The 19,068-nt window shown below is 53.4% G+C and overlaps 1 protein-coding gene and 1 pseudogene across 1 annotated transcript; both read left to right on the top strand.

The window, feature by feature from the left end:
* Positions 1 to 98: 98 nt before the first annotated feature.
* LOC102418324 lies at positions 99 to 6,955 on the top strand (annotated as a pseudogene).
* A 5,676-nt stretch (positions 6,956 to 12,631) lies between these two features.
* LOC111823991 (leukocyte immunoglobulin-like receptor subfamily A member 3) lies at positions 12,632 to 18,450 on the top strand. The gene is made up of 10 exons (XM_023747098.1): positions 12,632 to 12,736; positions 12,927 to 13,008; positions 13,306 to 13,519; positions 13,942 to 14,229; positions 14,383 to 14,688; positions 14,910 to 15,191; positions 15,492 to 15,824; positions 17,681 to 17,797; positions 18,251 to 18,306; positions 18,436 to 18,450. Exons 1-10 carry the CDS (start codon positions 12,696 to 12,698, stop codon positions 18,448 to 18,450), a joined length of 1,734 nt encoding a protein of 577 aa, XP_023602866.1. The 5' UTR covers positions 12,632 to 12,695.
* The last annotated feature ends 618 nt before the right edge of the window (positions 18,451 to 19,068 follow it).

Below are 19,068 nucleotides of genomic sequence, written 5' to 3'. Positions count from 1 at the left end.
TGCGAGCAAGGGCCAGCCTTCCAACGGCCCCACCCTGTGTGTCTGTCTGTTCATAGGACACTGTGGCCTCCTGCATTAGCACAGCGGGTGAAGAGAGAGGAGACGCCATGACCCGCACCCTCAGGGCCCTGCTCTGCCTCGGTGAGATGGGAGTGGGGAGGGGAACTCTGGTCTGTCAGGACCCAGGACTCAGGAGGCTCATGGGGAGGAGGGTGCTGCTCAGGGCTCAGGGCAAATCTCTCACAGGGACTCTCTTCCAGGGCTGAGTGTGGGCCTCAGGACCCCAGTGCAGGCAGGTGAGTCTCCCCAGGTGTCCCAGGTCCCACTCCTCACTGGGGGCGAGGGCCACCCCCAGGCAGCTGGGGAAGGACAGTGTTCTGAGCTAACAGACTGGTAACACCTGGGAAGGTCCTGGGCTGAGAGCTGGGTCTGAGGGTGTGAAATATCTTAGAACCCAGCTACTGGTTTCTTTCAGGGCCCCTCCCCAAACCCATCATCTGGGCTGAGCCAGGCCCTGTGATCCCTTCTGGGAGCCCTGTGACCATCTCCTGTCAGGGGTCTCCAGAGGCTGAGGAGTACCATCTGGATAAAGAGGGAAGCCCAGCACCATGGAAAACACAGGAGCAACTGGATCCCGCGGACAAGGCCAAGTTCTCCAACACATTCATCACAGATGTATATGCAGGGATATATCGCTGTTACTATCGCAGCCCTGCTGGCTGGTCAGAGCGCAGTGACCCCCTGGAGCTGGTGGTGACAGGTAAGAGGACACTCAGGGGTCCCAGCCTCAGGCTCTGCCCTCAGGAAGGGGGTCAGCTCTCAGGGTGTCTCCCTCTCACAGCCCAGCCCTGGGGGACATGAGGGAGGTGTGAGCCCATTTAACACGCTGCCTCCTCCTCTCCTAGGATCCTACAGCAAACCCAGCCTCTCAGCCCTGCCCAGCCCTGTCGTGACCTCAGGAGGGAACGTGACCCTCCAGTGTGGCTCATGGCAGGGATTTGACAGGTTCATTCTGACTAAGGAAGGAGATGACAGGCTCTCCTGGACCCTGAACTCACCACACAGCCCAGTGGGTGGTACCAGGCCCTGTTCCCTGTGGGCCCCGTGACCCCCAGCGACAGGTGGACATTCAGATGCTATGGCTGTTACAGAAACAGCCCCCAGGTGTGCTCAACATTTAGTGACCCCCTGGAGCTCCTGGTCCCAGGTGAGTCCCATTATTGTCCCATCCATGGATTGAAGCACCAGATACATTATTGGCATCTTTGCTGGCAGAGGAGCCCCACGTGAGAAGGTGAGGGAAGCACAGGGACCCATGGATCAGAGACAGAGAGAGACAGTGAGACTCAGGGACCAGGCGAGGAGAAGGGGGTTCTGGGAGGAGCAGCTCTATAACTCATGTCTGGTCTCCCCAGGTGAGTCTGGGAAGCCCTCCCTCCTGAGCCAGCAGGGCCCCATCGTGGCCTATGGACAGAGCCTGACCCTCCAGTGTCGCTCTGATGTCGGCTATGACAGATTCGCTCTGCACAAGGAGGGGGGACGGGACCTCCCCCAGAGCCTTGTCCTGCAGCCCCAGGCTGGGCTCGCTCAGGCCCACTTCCCCCTGGACACTGTGAGCAGCTCCCACGGGGGCCGGTACAGATGCTACGGTGGATACAACCTCTCCTCTGAGTGGTCGGCCCCCAGTGACCCCCTGGACATCCTGGTGGCAGGTGAGGAGCCAGTGGGTTCAGTCAGGGACCAGACACTGAACAGGCCCTGCCGGGGCCTCAGGTGGTGAGGCCAGAATGACAGTGCAGGCCCCAGGGAGGGAGAGAGACAGAGAGAGACAGGGGGTGGGAGGGAAGAGGGGGAGACTCAGAGAAACAGAGACAGAGAGGAGGGTCCTCAGAGAGAGACCTGGTGACTTTCAGGTCAGAACAAGGTGGGCAGGCATCCCTCACCCTCCCTCCCTCTCTCTAGGACACCTGCCTGACAGACCCTCCCTCTTGGTGCTGCCAGGCTCCAGGGTGGCCTCAGGAGAGAACGTGACCCTGCTGTGTCAGTCACGGAGTTGGACGGACACATTTCTTCTGTCCAAGGAGGGGCCAGCGGATCCACCCCTGGGTCTTAAAGCAAAGCGCAGAGCTCAGCAGTACCAGGCGGAGTTCTCCATGAGCTCTGTGACCTCAGCCCATGGGGGCACCTACAGGTGCTACAGCTCACACAGCTCCTCCTCCTTCCTGCTGTCACACCCCAGTAACTCCCTGGAGCTCCTGGTCTCAGGTGAGGGCCCCTGACCTTGTCTGCTGAGCTGTCAGCTCAGGGTCCTGTACCCAGAAGAATTCTGGGATGAAAGGGAGTGAGGGTCTCTAGGATGGTCCCTGAGAGGAGATCTGATTCTCAGACTTGCTTCTACCCCTGTTCAGCCCTCCCTGTCACCTGGGTCCGAAAGATGCCAGGTGGGCAGTGAGAGTGTCTTAGGGGCCACAGGGAAGATGTAGGAGGAGTCTGAGTGAGGTGGGGACCCCCTGGTTGGACCCTGACTCTCACCCCTTTCTGTCCTCCTTTCTAGGACCCTTTGGACCCCAATCTCCCACTGACAGGGCCCCCGTCTACAGCCAATGAACCACTGGGTCCCCTTTGCTCAGAGGGAGACAGACCACCCAGGGTGGTTCTGAGTCTCAGAGAATCTAATGCCCCCCCCCCCCCGGACAACTAAGGACAGGCTTGTTTCTTGGGAGTGAGGGGGCAGGGATTCCAAGAGAGATTTCAGGGGACCTCTGAGCTCCAGGGGCTCTGAGGATTAACCCCATCACCACCATAGGGTCAGGCTCACACGGGCATAAATGAGCCTTCCTGTAGGGAGGTCTTGGGTGCCTGCATGGGGAACAGGGGCTGAGTCATGAAGGGGTTTACACCCCTGGAGGGAGAATGACTTGTATGTGCCCTTCCCATCTGTCCCTCAGTGTCTCCAGATGTAAAAGGAGAGAATCCTTGTCCAGAGCTCAGATTTCCTGTCAGTTCTGGCCCTGACCTCCTGGGAGAGGGGCCTCACAGGGAAGCCCCCAGGACGTGATGTTATGGGGCCTGTCCCCTCTGTCTCAGTGACGGTGACACTGTACAGGGAGGGACAGGCAGGACAAGGGTCCGGGCACCCAGGTCCTCCCCCTCAGCTCAGGCTCAGCTCAGAGGAGGGAACAGGGTGGATCAGCCCTGGCTCAGCTCCAGGCTCTGCTGCTCCTGCTGTGGGGCTGGGCGGTCCCTTCTCTCCTCTGAGTGTCGGGTTCCTGTCTGCTCATCCCTGGTCCCATCCTGCTCACAGGCTGCTGGGAGATGAGGTGACATAGGGCCTCACAGAGCTCAGGAGGGCAGAGCCCCCAGCCCAGCCCGACCTTCCCAAGGGGCGTCAGAAGCTGCAGGGTGGAGACCAATGAGGGAGACTCAGAGTCCAGCCCTCACCCTGTCCCTGCTGTGCTGGGGGCAGGTAATGAGGAAGGGCTCTCAGCTCCAGATGAGACGTGGACAGGCCCCTGCAGAGGAGGCGCCCTGAGCACGAAGCTTGTGTCCCTCTGAGGGGGCAGCATGAGGACAGCACAGGGAACTCACAGTCTTGGATTCCAGTCCCAGCCCCGCCCCGTCCAGGCTGGGTGACCTGGGGCACGTGATTAACCTCTCTGAGCCTCAGTGAAGTGGGTGGTGGGGTCAGCAATGCCTGGTGTATGACTGCTGTGAGGTGAGAGGAGATGAGTGACAGAGCCCAGCATGAGCCCTGCACACAGTAGGTGCTCATTCAATGGCATCACTGGCTCAATCATGATATCACTCATGTCCTAGTTCCCAAATGGAACCTGAACATCCTGATCGGGGTCTCCGTGGCCCTTTTCCTGCTACTCTCGCTCCTCCTCTTCCTCTTCCTCCGACACCGACGTCAGCGCAAAGGCAGGATGTCAGGTGAGTAGGAACGGGGTGACCTGGGTCATAGGAGGGAGGGGAGCTCAGAGCATCTGCCACAGGAAACCAAATAGATGGAGAAAGTCAACTGAGAAAAGGTTTTCTCCAGAATCTCAAATCAGAAAATCTAGAAAGAAAACACTCAATGTCAGCACACGTGTATGTATTTAAGGTAATGGTTCATCGCCTTCAATCGTATGAAATATTAAATTTACACACAAGGTATGTTAAGGTTTCCTCGTTTTCAGTGGAATCACAGGGGAGGGGGTTCTAACCTCCCAGGGCTGAGATGGTCCCTCTTGACCAGCCTAGAGAGGGGCTGATGTCCAACCTCCTGCAGGGACCACAGACCCAGACGCCAAGGACAGAGGCCTGCAGAGCAGGTAATTCCTGCCCCAAAGTCCCCAAACACCCACATCCTATGGCCCAGCTCTGCCCCTAACTTTCTGTCTCCTCCCTCAGCTCCAGCCCAGCTCTGGATGCCCAGGAAGAGCATCTCTGTGAGAGGAACAGACAGCTGCCCTGGGGGAGGGGTGCATGGTTTTGGGGAGATGATTCAGGGGGGGTTAGACTGGGAGGGTGTGGGTCACCGTGGGAAGGACTGAGACCCACACTGTGTGACCTGGCTCTGCACCTCACCCTGGGTTAGTGGCCCATCTGGGAGCAGGTGGGTCTGCAGCCCTGAGATCTCGGGGACCTGCCAGAAGACACCCCCTGTTCTGCCCCAGCAGATGCTGCCATGAAGGACCCACAGCCTGGGGAGAGCCTGGAGCTGGATCCTCAGGTGAGACCCCTGCTCCTGTCCAGGCCACCAAGGACCTTCTGTTGCCCAGTTTAATCCAATGGACCCTCCCCTGTCCCACCTCACCTGGTTCTCAGCAGCGTCCACACTGACCTCCCCTCTGGGCCCCAGGTCCTCCTGCTGTGACTCACTCCTCCTGGTTTCCTTGTGACCTCATGGCCCCTCCTACGTGGCCCCCTTTGCCGGCCCCTCATCCTCTGTCTGTCCTTGTGCAGCCCCAGGTCTCAGGAGGAGGCAGGAATAAGTGACTCACCCACAGGTCCCCCGGATCCCCTTCACTCATTCACCCAGCAGATGTGACAGGGCTCACTGGTTACCGGCTCCATTTAGGGTCCACGGTGCAGCCCTGAGCCACACTGTCTCCACACGCCTCGAGCTCACCTGTGGGCGAGGGAGACAATATGCAAACAAGCAGACAGTGTCCCAGAGAGCAAAGTTCTGTGAAAGAACATAAAGCAAGAGGAGGGGAGAGAGTGCATGGTGGGGGGACAGGGAAAGAGCAGGTGTAAAGGTCCTGAGGCAGGACATGCCTCTTCAGGAGGATGGGCCATGAGGCTGGAGCCAAGTGAGCAAGAGAGAGCGGGTTAGGATAAGAGTCAGAACCACAGAAGCATCCAGAGGCCCCAAGGCTCTGGAAGGCCCTGTAGATTCCACCAGAGAGGGACCTGATCTATTTAAAGTGTAAATCATCTCTCTGGCAACATGAGGATAATTGACAGGATTTCTACTGTGAAATAGAGGAGACTCTATTCTGTCTCACTGTTTCCTTCAGACCAGGCAGGATGAAGGCCCCCAGGGAGTGATGTTTGTCCATGTAAGCCACTCAAGACCAAGACCCAGGCAGGGAATGGCCACCTCTCCTTCCTCCCTGTTGGAGGAATTGCTGGACACAAAGGATAGACAAGCAGAGGAGGACAGACAGATGGACAGTCCACTAGGTCCCATTCTCTGCAGACCTCCAGGTTTCCCCAACCCCAACCAAGTTTCCTCCCTCTCTCTCCCCTGCTCCAGGCTGCACCTGACGCCCCCCAGGATGTGACCTACGCCCATCTGAACCCCTCAACCCTCAAAAGGAAGACATGTGCACCTGCATCCTCCCCGTCAGAGGAGCCCCCAGATGAGCCCAGTGTGTACGCTGCTCTAGCCATGCACTAGCCCAAGAGGGAGACCCCACACTCCAGGGAGGAGGCCTGCAGGCACCCCAGAAGGCATGGGAACTGCTCTCATGGATGCTTAGCTAGTGACCTGGAGACCACGTGTGGACCCCAGCAGCTTCTGGGACCCTCTGGGAGGCACCAGATTCTACAATTGAAGATAAATAATACCTCTATTTTTTGGAATTTTAAAAAACACACAGACTTCTCAATAACCCGTGTGTGAATTTAGAACCAAAACGGAAGTGAGAGAATGCTATCGCTGAATGATAATGTAAATATTACACATCAGACCTATGAAATGGACAATTAAGAACCATGGATGAATATATTAGAAACGCATAACGCAAACACAAAGAAGCAGCCAACGTGTCTCTCAGCGGCTGACTGAATAAAGATGTGGTCACATATACCATAGAATACTACTCGGCCGTAAAAAGAAGACGAAGTACTGCCATCCCATCACAACGCGGGATGGATCTGGAGAGTTGCACGCTAAGTGAGATAAGTCAGACAGAAACGGACAAGAAACCTATGATTTCACTCATATGTGTGTGAAACCTGCAACTCTGACCTGTCGCGTATATTAAATATATTGATTTAAAATTTTCCTGCAAAGGGAACTTGGAGTCAGGAAAGCCTCACTGGTAAGTGCTTCTGAACACTTATGCATGTATGAAATACACACACACACACGGACATACACATAGACATGCACATACATACCCACAGGCGCACAGACATGCACACACATACCCACACGTGCACACACATACACACACTACAAAAGTCACACAAGCTTCTCCTGAAACAGAGAAGGAAGGCATATCCGCCCAACACAGTTTATCAGGCTAGAAATAAATTGATAAGAAATTCAAACACGAAAACTGCAAACTGGGAACATGACAGGAAGCCCTCTCACATGAACTTGGGTATAGAATCCTCAATAAAATACTCAGACAAAAGCATGCAACCGACTGATGATCCTCTAAGGGAAGGGGTGGGGGGAGGGAAGAGATCAATCAAAGCACTTATATGCATATATGCATAACCCATGGACACAGACGGTAGTGGGGTAAAGGCCTGGAGAGGGGACCGAGGCAGGGAGGAGGGGGTCAATAGGGAAAAAGGGGGACATCTATAATACTTTCAACAATGAAGATAAATTGAATAACTATCTAAATAAAATGATCTAAAAAATAAAACCTACATATTTTAAATAAGATTCATCAATACATAAAGTGGATAATCTAGCATGACTATGCAGGGGTGTGTTTTTAGGAAGGCATGGTGGGTTTCATATTTTAAAAAGTTAATCAATACAAGTCAAATATTAGAAGAAATGGGGGGAGGTCCTATCAACAGAGGCAAATTTTTGATAAAATACAGCACCGATTTATAATGAAAAACTCCTCAGAAATAAAAGAGAATTCTCTATCATTCATCAAAGCATCCTTAAAACTCTTCATAAAATAAATAATCCTTAAAATAAATAATGTTTAAAGGTGCACTAGGGATGGTCACCCACATGCACCCCTCCCCTTCACCTGAATCCTGAAGGTGCCAGGAGGTGGTTGAAATCATTTTGCCTGCAATGGATACTGTGACATGAATATTCACTACCACTATTTCTATTCAGCACTGGAAGAGCCAACCAAATAAATAAAGGGTTTTTTTAAAAAAGTGACAAAGACTGAATGGATGGAGGGGAGAGGGCTTGGGGGACTGACTGGGTGAAAAAAAAGTGAAGGGATTAAGATGTACAAACTAGTAGTTACAAAACAGTCACAGGGATGTAAAGTACAGCACGGGGAATACAGTCAATAATATTGTAATGACTATGTATACTGCCGGGTGGGTACTGGAAATATTGGAGGGGACCACTTTGTAAAGTATATAATTGTGTACCCACTACATTGTACACCTGAAGTTAATATAAAATAATATTGAATGTCAACAATAATTGAAAAAATTTTTTTTAAGTCTTGGCTCCTGAAAAAAAAAAGACTGAATGTATGTAATAATTACTCACGGATACAAATGTTGTGCATGGAAAATCAGAAATAGTATAAAGACCTATTATTTTAATTAGGAAAAGGATTTATCCAACGTCACTGGATACATCATTAATAGATAAAAATCAATTGCATTGCAGGCTTCCAGTTTTAGACCAAGAGGAAGGAAGCATATGTCTCTCTAACAGGCCTTAAAGCAGAGTAAAAATCCTGGACATTGCATACACATCAAATATAACAATATTCCAAAAGGTAGAGAGAAGACAGCAGAAATGCTAAGCCTATTAAGGCCCCAGGAGTGACAGCATTGGTGTCAAAGGAGGCAACGTGGGGAACCTAACTGGGTCCCTCCCACCTGGTAGCAACGAGCCAGTAGCCCAGCCACGTGTCAGAAAATGCCTTCTATAGCAGAAGATCCAGAACCTCATCACATAATACCCAACATGTCCAGGTTTCAATTTTTTTAAAAATCACTCGCCATAATGAGAACCAAGAACATCTCATCTTGAGTGAGAAAAGACCATTGGTAACACCCAGCTGACACAGACGTTGGAACTGGCTGACAAGGATTGTACATCAGCCATAATAAAAATGTGTTGATGAGCAATTACAACCACGATTAAAGTAAATCCAAGAAATCGGAAGTCTCAGCAAAGAAATAGAGAATCTGTGACCTCTGGCTCATAGGTCAATGCTCAACCATTGAGCCACACCAGCCAGGTGAGAGCTAAATGCCATTTAGAAAGTTGCTCTTGAGTTCCCACTGGTTGCCAGGAGCAACCTGATGAGTGACAGGAAGACACCCAGGGTCTTTGCAACTGGAACTAGCCTTGAGGAGGGTATTGTCATTCCCATGTTGTCACCAGGTAGCCGTCCAGTGTCCGATCAGAGAGGTAAACCTGGGGTCATAAACAGAGGTTCCGGAGGGTGAAGGGGAGTCACACAAAATGTTAGATACACAGCTGCCCACCACAGGGACGCCTCTCCCTCCACTGTCCTCTCCTGGGTCATGTCTGGGTGGTGCGATGTTTTGGAATAGGGGTGTTCCACAGCCTCACTCGGGGACTCTGAGAGAAAATGCCTTCCGTTGGCAGAGAAGTAGGTAATGAATAGGATAATACAACTTTCCGAGGGGAAAGTGACAAAATGAAAGTTCTTGAGATGGGGACATTATCCTGGATGATTTGTGTGAGTCCAGTGTCTTCACGGGAGAGACCAAGGGGTCAGAGTCAGTGGTAGGAAATGGGATGATGGATCAGGAGGTTGCTGGGATGGAGGGAGGGGTCAGGCAGCTTCTGGAAGCGGGAAGAGGCAGGGACACTCTCACCCCAGTGCAGCCCAGGGAGACTGACTGTGTCCTTGTGACCTCCAGAACCCGAGATAAGAAATCATCTTGTTTAAAGCCACGATGCTTCTGGTCATTTCTTACAGCAGCAATAGGAAACCAACACGGACACTTCTGCTTCCTCTTGGCTAATGTTTGCACAATATTTCCTTTCATCTTTTTGCTTTTAAGTGATTGGCACCGTGTATTAAAGTGAACCTCGTCCTGGCCTGGAGGCTCAGTTTGTTGGAGTGCCATCTGTGGCTCAACAAACTGCACCAAAAGGTTGTGGGTTGAGTTCCCAGTCAGGACACATACCTACATTGTGTGTTCAATCCCCATTCAGGGCAGGAATGGGAACTAACCGATTCTCTCTCTCTCTCTCTCTCAATCAATCAATCAATCAATCAATAAAAATGTGTCTCCTTGGGTGAGGATTAATAATAATAAAATAATAAATAACAAAATAAAGTTAACCTATTGTCAACTAGAAACAGTTGGCTCTTACTTGTTAATTCAGCCCTAAAATCTCTGCCATTTAGCTGTGCTTTCACCGTTTACATTTAATGTGATCATCCGCCATGGTGTTATTGGTGTCCCATATTATTTGTTGTTTCTTCAGTTTTCCCTTTACTGTCCCTCCTTTTAGTTTTTTGGATGGCTTTTTTTTTTAGTATTCCATTCTAATGAATTTACTGGTATTCTAAGTACGACTCTGTGCATGATGTTTCTGGAGGGGCTATGGTAAGTATAACAATATAGACACCTAATTTCACAAATTCTACACAGAGGTCATATTTTACTTCTTCAAGGAAAATGCAGAAGCTTTACAGCCGTGCAGTTCCTTCTACCCTCACCACTTTATGCTATAGTTGTTACATGGATTACTTCTACATACATTACACAACCCACAAAACCATGTGACTTATTATTTGCTTTCAGCAACCATGCATATTTTCTCAAACTTTAGAGGAGAAAAATATGCTATTACATTTACTTAGCTATTTATTTAGATAGTTTTGTTCTCTGTTTATTCTCGAATTTCCAAGTGTCCCTCTAGGATTATTTCCTTTCTGCCTGAATAACTTATCATCTCTTTTAAGCAAGTCTCCTGGCAACAAATTTACTCAGTGTTCCTTCCTCTAAGAATATTTTGAGTCCATTTCTGAAGAATACATCCAGAGAAATTCCAGGTTGACTATTCTCATCTCCCAGGACTTTAAACATCTTCCAACCACAATGGTTTCTGATAGGAAATCTATAATCACTCAAATCATGTAATGTGCCATTTTTCTCTGGATTTTTCAATTTATTTTTACTAGTTTGATAGTTTGGTGATTATCAGTGTTGCCATGGACATGAAGATATACAGTATAATAGGGTTCCTTAAACATGTAACTGTATGACTTTCAGCAAATTTGTGAAATAGCTATTTATTTCTTCAAATCTGTTTTTTCTTCATTGACATCATTCTCCTTTGCTGGGACATCAATAACATAAATTGTGGCAGGTCGCCAAGTCTGTCTGTGACCATGTTGAAATCTGGATTGCCACCCACTCGGGCGCTTCCTCAGTGCTGGAGACAGAAGTCCCAGTGTGAGGGAGGAGCTCTGCTCAGGGGAGGAGGGGCCCAGAGGAGGCAGCAATGACTCTGAAGTTTCAAAGGAGAGCCATGAAGAAAAAGATGGTGCTGACCCACAGAAACAGGAAATTAGGAAAGGGAAGGAAGTGTGTGGGGAAAGAAAATCCAGTCCTCGTGGGGCCCTGCTTTCTTCTGAGAAATGGGGATCAGTCTTCTCAGCATCTCCAGGCCTCCCTGTTCCCTGGGGTGTCCTCCCTGGGACGGCCCCACTGGCTCCTCCAGGCACCAAGGAGAGTGGAGCAGCCTTCACTTCCTCATTGGAGCACTTCACATCGACCATCAACTCACTCCATGCACCACATTGAGCCCCTCTGAGCAGTGCCCCCCACCCACCACAGACTCAAGATGTCTCATCTGTGTCATCCAATCAACCTCCTTCCTGGTCCTCCAACCCAGGCCACACACTTTCTCCAGTTCTCTCCTCTCCCCACTTCTTGAGGACCCTTCCTATAGGCCCATCTGGTCTGAGCCTGCCTGCTGTACCCCCTCCACCAGTTTCCACCTTCAAAAGAGATCCATGTTGTACATCTGATATTCAAGACTGTGAATGGTCAGGTTGAGCTAAACTCACCAGCCCCAGCAAGCAGGACTCTCCCTCCACAACCCAACTCACCCAGTTACCCACACACCCCTGCACACCAAACCATACTCGGAAACTGAGCTGTTGGAAAATCCTGTGCAGTCAGGTGACTCAGTTGGTTAGAGCGTCATCCCGATGTGCCAAGGTGGGAGGTTCAAACCCTAGTAAAGCCACATACAAGATTCAAGCAATGAATGCATCAATAAGTGGAACAACAAATCTCTCTCTCAAATCTCTCTCTCTCTCTCTCTCTCTCTCTCTCCCTAGCCACCTCCATTCCAACCTGCTGGACCAAACCCATCCTGTCTCATCTAACACAACTGAAAATGTACTTTGTGTTGAAGGTTTGTGTAAGAGTTATAGGCGAAAACCACATAAATAACTAAGATACTGACCAACAGACCATCCAGGGGCCAGGTGAACGTTGGCATTTTATTATCAATGGTGTTAACAATCAATAGAGCTGGTCTGCATGGCATTTTCACATAGTGGTCACCTTTTTAAATCAGAAATCTTTTCGTACAATCTGTTGCTTCAAATTTATCCCATTGACTTGGAGCTAAAATCCCAAATATTTGCATGGTTCTCTAGACCCTGTGTGACTAGCCTGAGCCTTCACGTGACTGCTCTCACTTCTGACAACAGCTCAAGATCTTTCTGGTCAAAGACCACCCCCACCCCCTCAGCCCACCACCTCTGAGCTGTTCCCTGCTCATGCCTTGGGTCAGTCCATGCCTGAGAAGGTCCCCCTCAGCCAGGACCCAGGTTGCATGGAATCTGCCTATTATTGAACCTCATTATCACATTTCCTTTATTCTCCCAACGGACTCATGAGGCTGTAACTGAACTGTGAGCCTTATCACATTTCCTTCATTCATCTCAGCCCCATGAGTCCAGGGAAGGGATCCCTGACGCCTAAATATCTGTAACATCTGCTTCATTCATCTCAGCCCCATGAGTCCAGGGAAGGGATCCCTGAGCTTCAGCTACGACTCTCCAGAGCCTGGCCAGTGACGGCCCAGGGTCACTGCTCAGTAAGTACTGCCTGATTTCCTGGCCAGTGAGAGAAGGGAAGAGCAACTGCATTTAGAGACGCCCAGGAAAGGGAAGTGTCTTACACAAGCTCACAGAGGTTCTAGAAAAGGCAGAGTCAGAATTGGGCCAGAAATGGGTGGGGTCCTCTCCTGCCCTGTTCCTCCACCCTCATCACCTGGGTGGCTGTCACCCTCTGGATTTGGCTTTGGCATGAGGTGGAGGCAGAGCGTGTGGGGTCTGGTGAGACTCAGGTCAGTCTCAGAGGTCCCACAGCTTGCTGTCCCCTAAGGCCCACCCTTCAGGGAGGGGCTACTTCCCTTCTTGTGAGGCCACTGATGAGGAACCAGTGATTTATCACTTGGGGACTAGACCTCCTCCTTCTTTTCCTTCTCCTTCTTCTTCTGGACCTTGTCACACCTCATTCTTGCCTTTGTCCCCCAGGCTCTGTGCAGTTTATGCCGCACACTGGGGACCATGTGAGGAAGTCCCCCAACACAGAACCTCGCTACCCTTCTCAGCCTCGGTGAGCTCTTGGGAAAGGAGGAGGGGAGGGGGTGCTAACAGCTCAGTAACCATCCCTGGGCTGAAGGGATGGTGGAAGGAAGGGAGAAAACGTGCATGTGTGGAGTCTCAGGAAAGAGAAGGGAACTCCCAAGGTCACACAGACTCGGTGAGAGGCAGGAGCTGGTGCTTCCTTCTGCTCTTCCCTGTGCCCTGCACCCTCGGGGACTGGGAGCAGGGTCACCCTCTGGATTGGGGTTGGACAGGAGGTGGAGGCAGAGTGTGGGGGGTCTGCTGAGACTCAGATCTGCTCCTGAAGGTCCCGGGACCTGCTGTGTCCTCAGCCATCCTTCAGGGAGAGCAGAGTGAGGCTGACGAGGAAACAGGGACCTGTCAACCGGAGCCAGGACCTTGTCACACCCGTGCATCTGCTTGTCCTGCTGGGCTCTGCAGACTTCATCCCTCATCAGTGCCACTAGGGACCATGGCAGACAGCACCACCACCTTGACCTTCATTGTCCTCCTGGGCCTTGGTGAGTCTGTGGGAGAAAAAGGAGGGATGGGGTCCTCTTCCCTCCCAGGTCCTGGCCTTGCGAGACCCCAGGACTCAGGAGGCTCAGTGGGGGCACGACTTTGAAGGGAGGAGACATGCTCAGCACCAGGTCTGCCCCCAGTGCTCAGGGGCCCAGACCAGGCCTGGGGCTTCTGTGTGCGGCCGGGGACGATTCTCACAGGGACTCTCTTCCAGGGCTGTGTCAGGGCCCGTGGGACCAGGTCCAGGCAGGTGAGTCTCCCCCCAAACCCCACCTCCTGCTTCAGCACAGTCACCCCCTGGGCAGCTGGGGAGACACAGGGTTGGAATAATGGTGACCAGTCTGGGAGGGACCTGGGAGTGACAGCTGGTGAACGTGGGGAGAAGGAAGCCCCTGACATTTCAGGTCTCATTCCTTTCCAGGAGACGTCCCCAAACCCTCCATCTGGGCTGACCCAGGCCCCATCATCACCAAGGGGAGCCCCGTGACCATCTGGTGTCAGGGGTCTCTGCAGGCTAGTGCCTACCTTCTGTATAAAGAGAGGGGCTCTGAGCCCTTGGCAACCAGGATCCCACAGGATTCCAGCAACAAGGCCGGTTTCCTCATTGAAGCCATGAACCCATCCTATGCAGGCCTGTACCAGTGTGCATATTACACCTCTGGGAACATGGTCTCAGAGCGAAGTGAGCCCCTGCTCCTGGTGGTGACAGGTAAGAGAGACACTGGCTCCCCTCCCCACTGTGGGCTCCAGGTCACAGGCAGAGGAACTAAAGTGTGGCCTCAGGGGACCCCACCCCTCAGAGAACACACCTGGGGCATGAGGGTGACGGTCCCTTTAACACAGACCCTTTCTCCTTTCTCAGGAGTGTACAGTGCACCCTCCCTCTCAGCCCAGCCAAGCCCTGTTGTGGCCTCAGGAGGGAACGTGTCCCTCTCCTGTAGCTCAGAGTTCACATCAGGCCGTTTCCATCTGCTGAAGGAGGGAGGGGCTGACCCACCCGGACACATGGAGTCAGAACCCAGGATCCATGTTAGGATGTGGCAGACCATCTTCCCTCTGGGGCCCGTGAGCCCCTCCCATGGGGGGACCTACAGATGCTATGGTTCTTCTAGTACCTACCCCAACGTGTGGTCACAGCCCAGTCACCCTCTGCACATCGACGTCACAGGTGAGGGACAGGCCCAGGTGCAAACTCGTGTGTTTCCTGGGCCCACAATGACAGACATGAATTGTGTGCCCAGTGGAGACCTGGGCTCATGGGGTCTGTGACACTGGCCTCTTGGGGACAGACCCACAGGCGGAAGGCTCAGGGAGGGACATGTGAGACCTCTCACTGCAGCCCAGTGGGCGATGGGGGTGTCCCCTGGTGCCACTGTCCCCTCCTCCCAGGTGTGCACAGGGAGCCCGTCCTCTCGGCCCAGCCAGGCTCGCTGGTGCTGCCTGGACACAGCCTGACCCTCCGGTGCCACGCGGAGGCCGGCTTTGACACATTCGCTCTGACCAAGGATGAGGGGTTCACACACCCCCAGCGCCTCGATGGGCAGCACAGCCCCGACTTCCCCCTGGGCCACGTGAACTGCACCCACGGGGGCCGGTACAGATGCTACAGTGGACACCGTCTCTCCTCTGTGTGGTCAGCCCCCAGCGGCCCCCTAGACATCCTGGTGGCAGGTGAGGAGCCAGCCCTGCTCCTGTCCTGAGGGTCTGCTCAAGGCTCTGGGCCCAGGGCCACCTGGGGGTGATGAGGTCCAGGAGAGGGGCCTGGAGCAGAGGCTGAGCTGGGCAGAGGCCTAGGAGAGGGAGGGAGAAAGGGGATGAGGCCATGGAGATAAAAGACACCCCCAGGGGGACTGAGAGTAGCTTGGAGGGGTCACAGACAGAGTCTCTGGAGAAGGACAAGGTCCCTCAGCTCAGGGTCAAAGATATGAGGGGAGGGGTGGCTCTCTACACATCACACCTTCCTCTCCCCAGGAATGTACAGGAAACCCTCCCTCTCAGCCCAGCCGGGACCCTCAGTGCCCTGGGGAGCGACCGTGACCCTGCAGTGTGGGTCTGAGATCTGGTTTGACACCTTCCACCTGTACAGGGAGGGGTCGCTGGACCCTCCCCAGCACCTTCATCTGCAGGACACGTCTGCACCCTCTCAGGCCAACTTCACCCTCAGTCCTGTGACCTCAGGCTACCAGGGGACCTACAGGTGCTATGGTTCAAACAGCACCTCCCCCTACCTGCTGTCACAGCCCAGTGACCCCTGGAGCTGGTGGTCTCAGGTGAGGAGCCCTAGACCTGCCCCCGTGTCCTCATGTCAGTTTTGGGCCCTGCCCCAGGGGACCTTGGCCTGCAATGGGCATGAGGTAGTACCAGGAGGAGGGCCACCGAGAAGCAACTCTCACCTCCCAGAGGGATGGAAAGAGCCAGAGCTGGTCCCTTGCCTGCCTCATTCTCATCCTCATCCTCCTCCCTGAGGCCCAGACATGCTCCCGTGGGCAGAGGGAAGCTGGCGAGGATGGAGCTGCTCAGAAGGAGAAAGGCCAGAGGAACCCATCCCAACCCTCCTGTCCCCAGTCCTATGGCTTCAGCCAGAGAGACCAAGACAGGAGTGTGACCAGCAGAGGCCAGATCCCCAGAGAGAGCAGGACCCCCTGCTGGGGCTCGGCCTGTCTCCCAGGGGGGATTGGGGAATGGAGATGCTGGGGGACCACCAGGGGAGGAGCAGCCCCCACCCCCCCGCCTCCCGTCCTGATTGAGGAGCCTCTGAGGATTGGTCCCCCAACGGGAAGTCAGGCCTTCAGAGGACTCAGTGAGGGTCTGGGGGGAGGTGGTGGGTGGGAGGAGCTCAGTGTTGGTCTTGGCTCAGCCACTTCCTGGGTCATGGCCTGAGATATGTTCCTCCTTCTCACTGGGACCAAGTTCCCCAAAGGCTGCCAGGACACTTTGTGTGCAAGTGTGTTTGTGTGTGTGCAGGCGCATTTGTGCATGTGTTCACACCTGTACCTCCATGCATATGTGTGTGCACGTGTGCACCGGTGTGTCTGTGTGTGTGTCTCTCTGTCTGTGTGCATGTGTGTTGGGGACTCAGTCTCCTCCATAGCCTTCCAAGGAGCAGCCGAGGAGTCAGGAGGAGAAGCCTCATCCCTGGTTCAAATCCCAGCTCTGCTCCTTCCCGCCTGTGGGACCTTGGACATGTCTTTTCCTGTGAGTCCTGGTCCATGGGCTGTGGGTCAGGCCCCCACCTCCCTCACAGGAAAGGCCCTCAGCTCGCAGCCCAGCCCAGTTAGAGCCAGGAAGGACCCAGCCCTCCCTCCTGCCCTTCCCGGAGGCGCCCCACGTGCACAGGCCCCACTGTGGGGGCGGGAGGTGTCAGTCTGCAGAGTGGGACAGGGATCTGGGCTGGGATGGAGAGGGGTGGTTCTACCTGCAGGTACAGGGACAGCATGAATAATAATAATAATCCTATATAATAAGGAGCTAATGTGCTATTTAGACCAAACAGCAAAACAACCGTCCAGACATCCTTCCAGATGACCTTCCGGATGAAGCCGGGGCTGTAAGGGCCAGCCAGGGCTGCGAGGGCCAAGCCCCTTGCACGAATTTTGCAATCATAGTCATAATGCCCTGACCAATTTTTCTCCTTTGGTTAGAGTGTCAATCCGCGAACTAAAGGGTGGCAGGTTCGGTCCCTGGTGAAGGGCACATACTTTAGCTGCTGATTTGATCCCCCACCCTGGTCAGGGCACATGTTGGAGGCAACCAGTCAATGTGTCTCTCTCACATCAATATTTTCTCTCTCTCTCTCTCTCTCTCTCTCTCTCTCTCTCTCTCTCTCTCTCTCCTCCCTGACTTCCACTCTCTCTCTAAAGATCAATAGAAAAAATATCCTTGGGTGAGGATTAAAACAATAATAATAGTAACAACAACACACAGGGATCCCCCTGTCCCAGGTTCCAGTCCCAGCCCTGCCCCTCCCAGGCTGGGTGACCTGGGGCTTCTGATTAACCTCTCTGAGCCTCAGTGAAATGGGTAGTGGGGTGAGCAATTCCTGTCGCATGGCTGTTGTGATGTTAGAAGAGATGAATGACAGACCCCAGCATGTGCCTCACACACAGTAGGTGCTCATTTATTACATCATTGGCTCAGTCATGACATCACTTGTATTCAAGGTCTAGAATGGAACCGGAATATCCTGATCGGGGTCTCGGTGGCCCTCATCCTGCTGTTCTCCCTCCTTCTCTTCCTCTTCCTCCGATTCCGGCGTCAGAGCAAAGGCAGTACATCGGGTGAGTAGGGGTGACCTGGGTCACAGGAGGGAAAGATCCAAGCACCTGCCACAGGAAAACCAAACAGCTGGAGGTTAGCTGAGAAAAAGATTTCTCCAGAACCTCAAATCAGGAAATGTGGAGCCCCAGCTGGTTTGGCTCAGTCAATAGAGTGTCGGCCTGCCCCAAAGGCCCCGGGCTTTCACTAACCTTGGCCCGCACTGTGCCTTAACCCTCCTGTCTCCTCCCCGAGCTGCAGCCTGTGAGGGGAAGAAACAGCTGCCCTGGGGGAGGGGGCACAGGGATTTCAGGAGGGGATGGGGAGGGTTATGCTGGGAGGGTGTGGGGTCAGGGGTGGGAAGGACTGAGATGCACACTGTGTGACCTGGCACTGCACCTCCCTCCTGGGAGCAGGCGGGTCTGCAGCCCTGAGATCTCGGGGACCTGCCAGGAGACACCCCTGTTCTGCCCCAGCAGATGCTGCCATGAAGGACCCGCAGCCTGGGGAGAGCGTGGAGCTGGATCCTCGGGTGAGACCCCTGCTCCTGTCCAGGCTACCAAGGACCTTCTGTTGCCCAGTTTAATCCAATGGACTCTTCCCTGTCCCACTTCACCTGCTTCCCAGCAGCGTCCACACTGACCTCCCCTCTGGGCCCCAGGTCCTCCTGCTGTGACTCACTCCTCCTGGTTTCCTTGTGACCTCATGGCCCCTCCTACGTGGCCCTCTTTGCCGGCCCCTCATCCTCTGTCTGACCTTGTGCAGCCCCAGGTCTCAGGAGGAGGCAGGAATGAGTGACTCACCCACAGGTCCCCAGGATCCCCTTCATTCATTCACCCAGCACATGTGATGGGCTCACTGTTTAACAGCTCCATTTGGGGGCCACGGTGCAGCCCTGAGCCACACTGTCTCCACACACCTCGAGCTCACCTGTGGGTGAGGGAGACAATGTGCAAACAAGCAGACAGTGTCCCAGAGAGCAAAGTGCTGTGAGGGAACATAAAGCAAGCAGAGGGGATAGAGTGAATGGTGCGGCGGGGGGGGGGGGGAGGGGACAGGGAAAAGAGCCGGTGCCAGGGACTGAGGCAGGACATGCTTCTTCAGGAGGATGGGCCACGAGGCTGGAGCCAAGTGAGCAAGAGAGAGCGCATCAGGATAAGAGTCAGAACCATAGAAGCATCCAGAGTCCCCAAGGCTCAGGAAGGCCCTGCAGATTCCACCAGGAGAGGGACCTGATCTATTTAAACTGTAAGTCATCTCTCTGGCAACACGTGGATACTTGACAGGAGGCACT

This window comes from Myotis lucifugus, unplaced genomic scaffold (assembly GCF_000147115.1).
Source record: "Myotis lucifugus unplaced genomic scaffold, Myoluc2.0 scaffold_793, whole genome shotgun sequence".
In the NCBI taxonomy this organism is placed as follows: domain Eukaryota; kingdom Metazoa; phylum Chordata; class Mammalia; order Chiroptera; family Vespertilionidae; genus Myotis; species Myotis lucifugus.
Note: the sequence above shows the minus strand (reverse complement) of the source record. Positions and strands in the feature narration are given on the sequence as shown.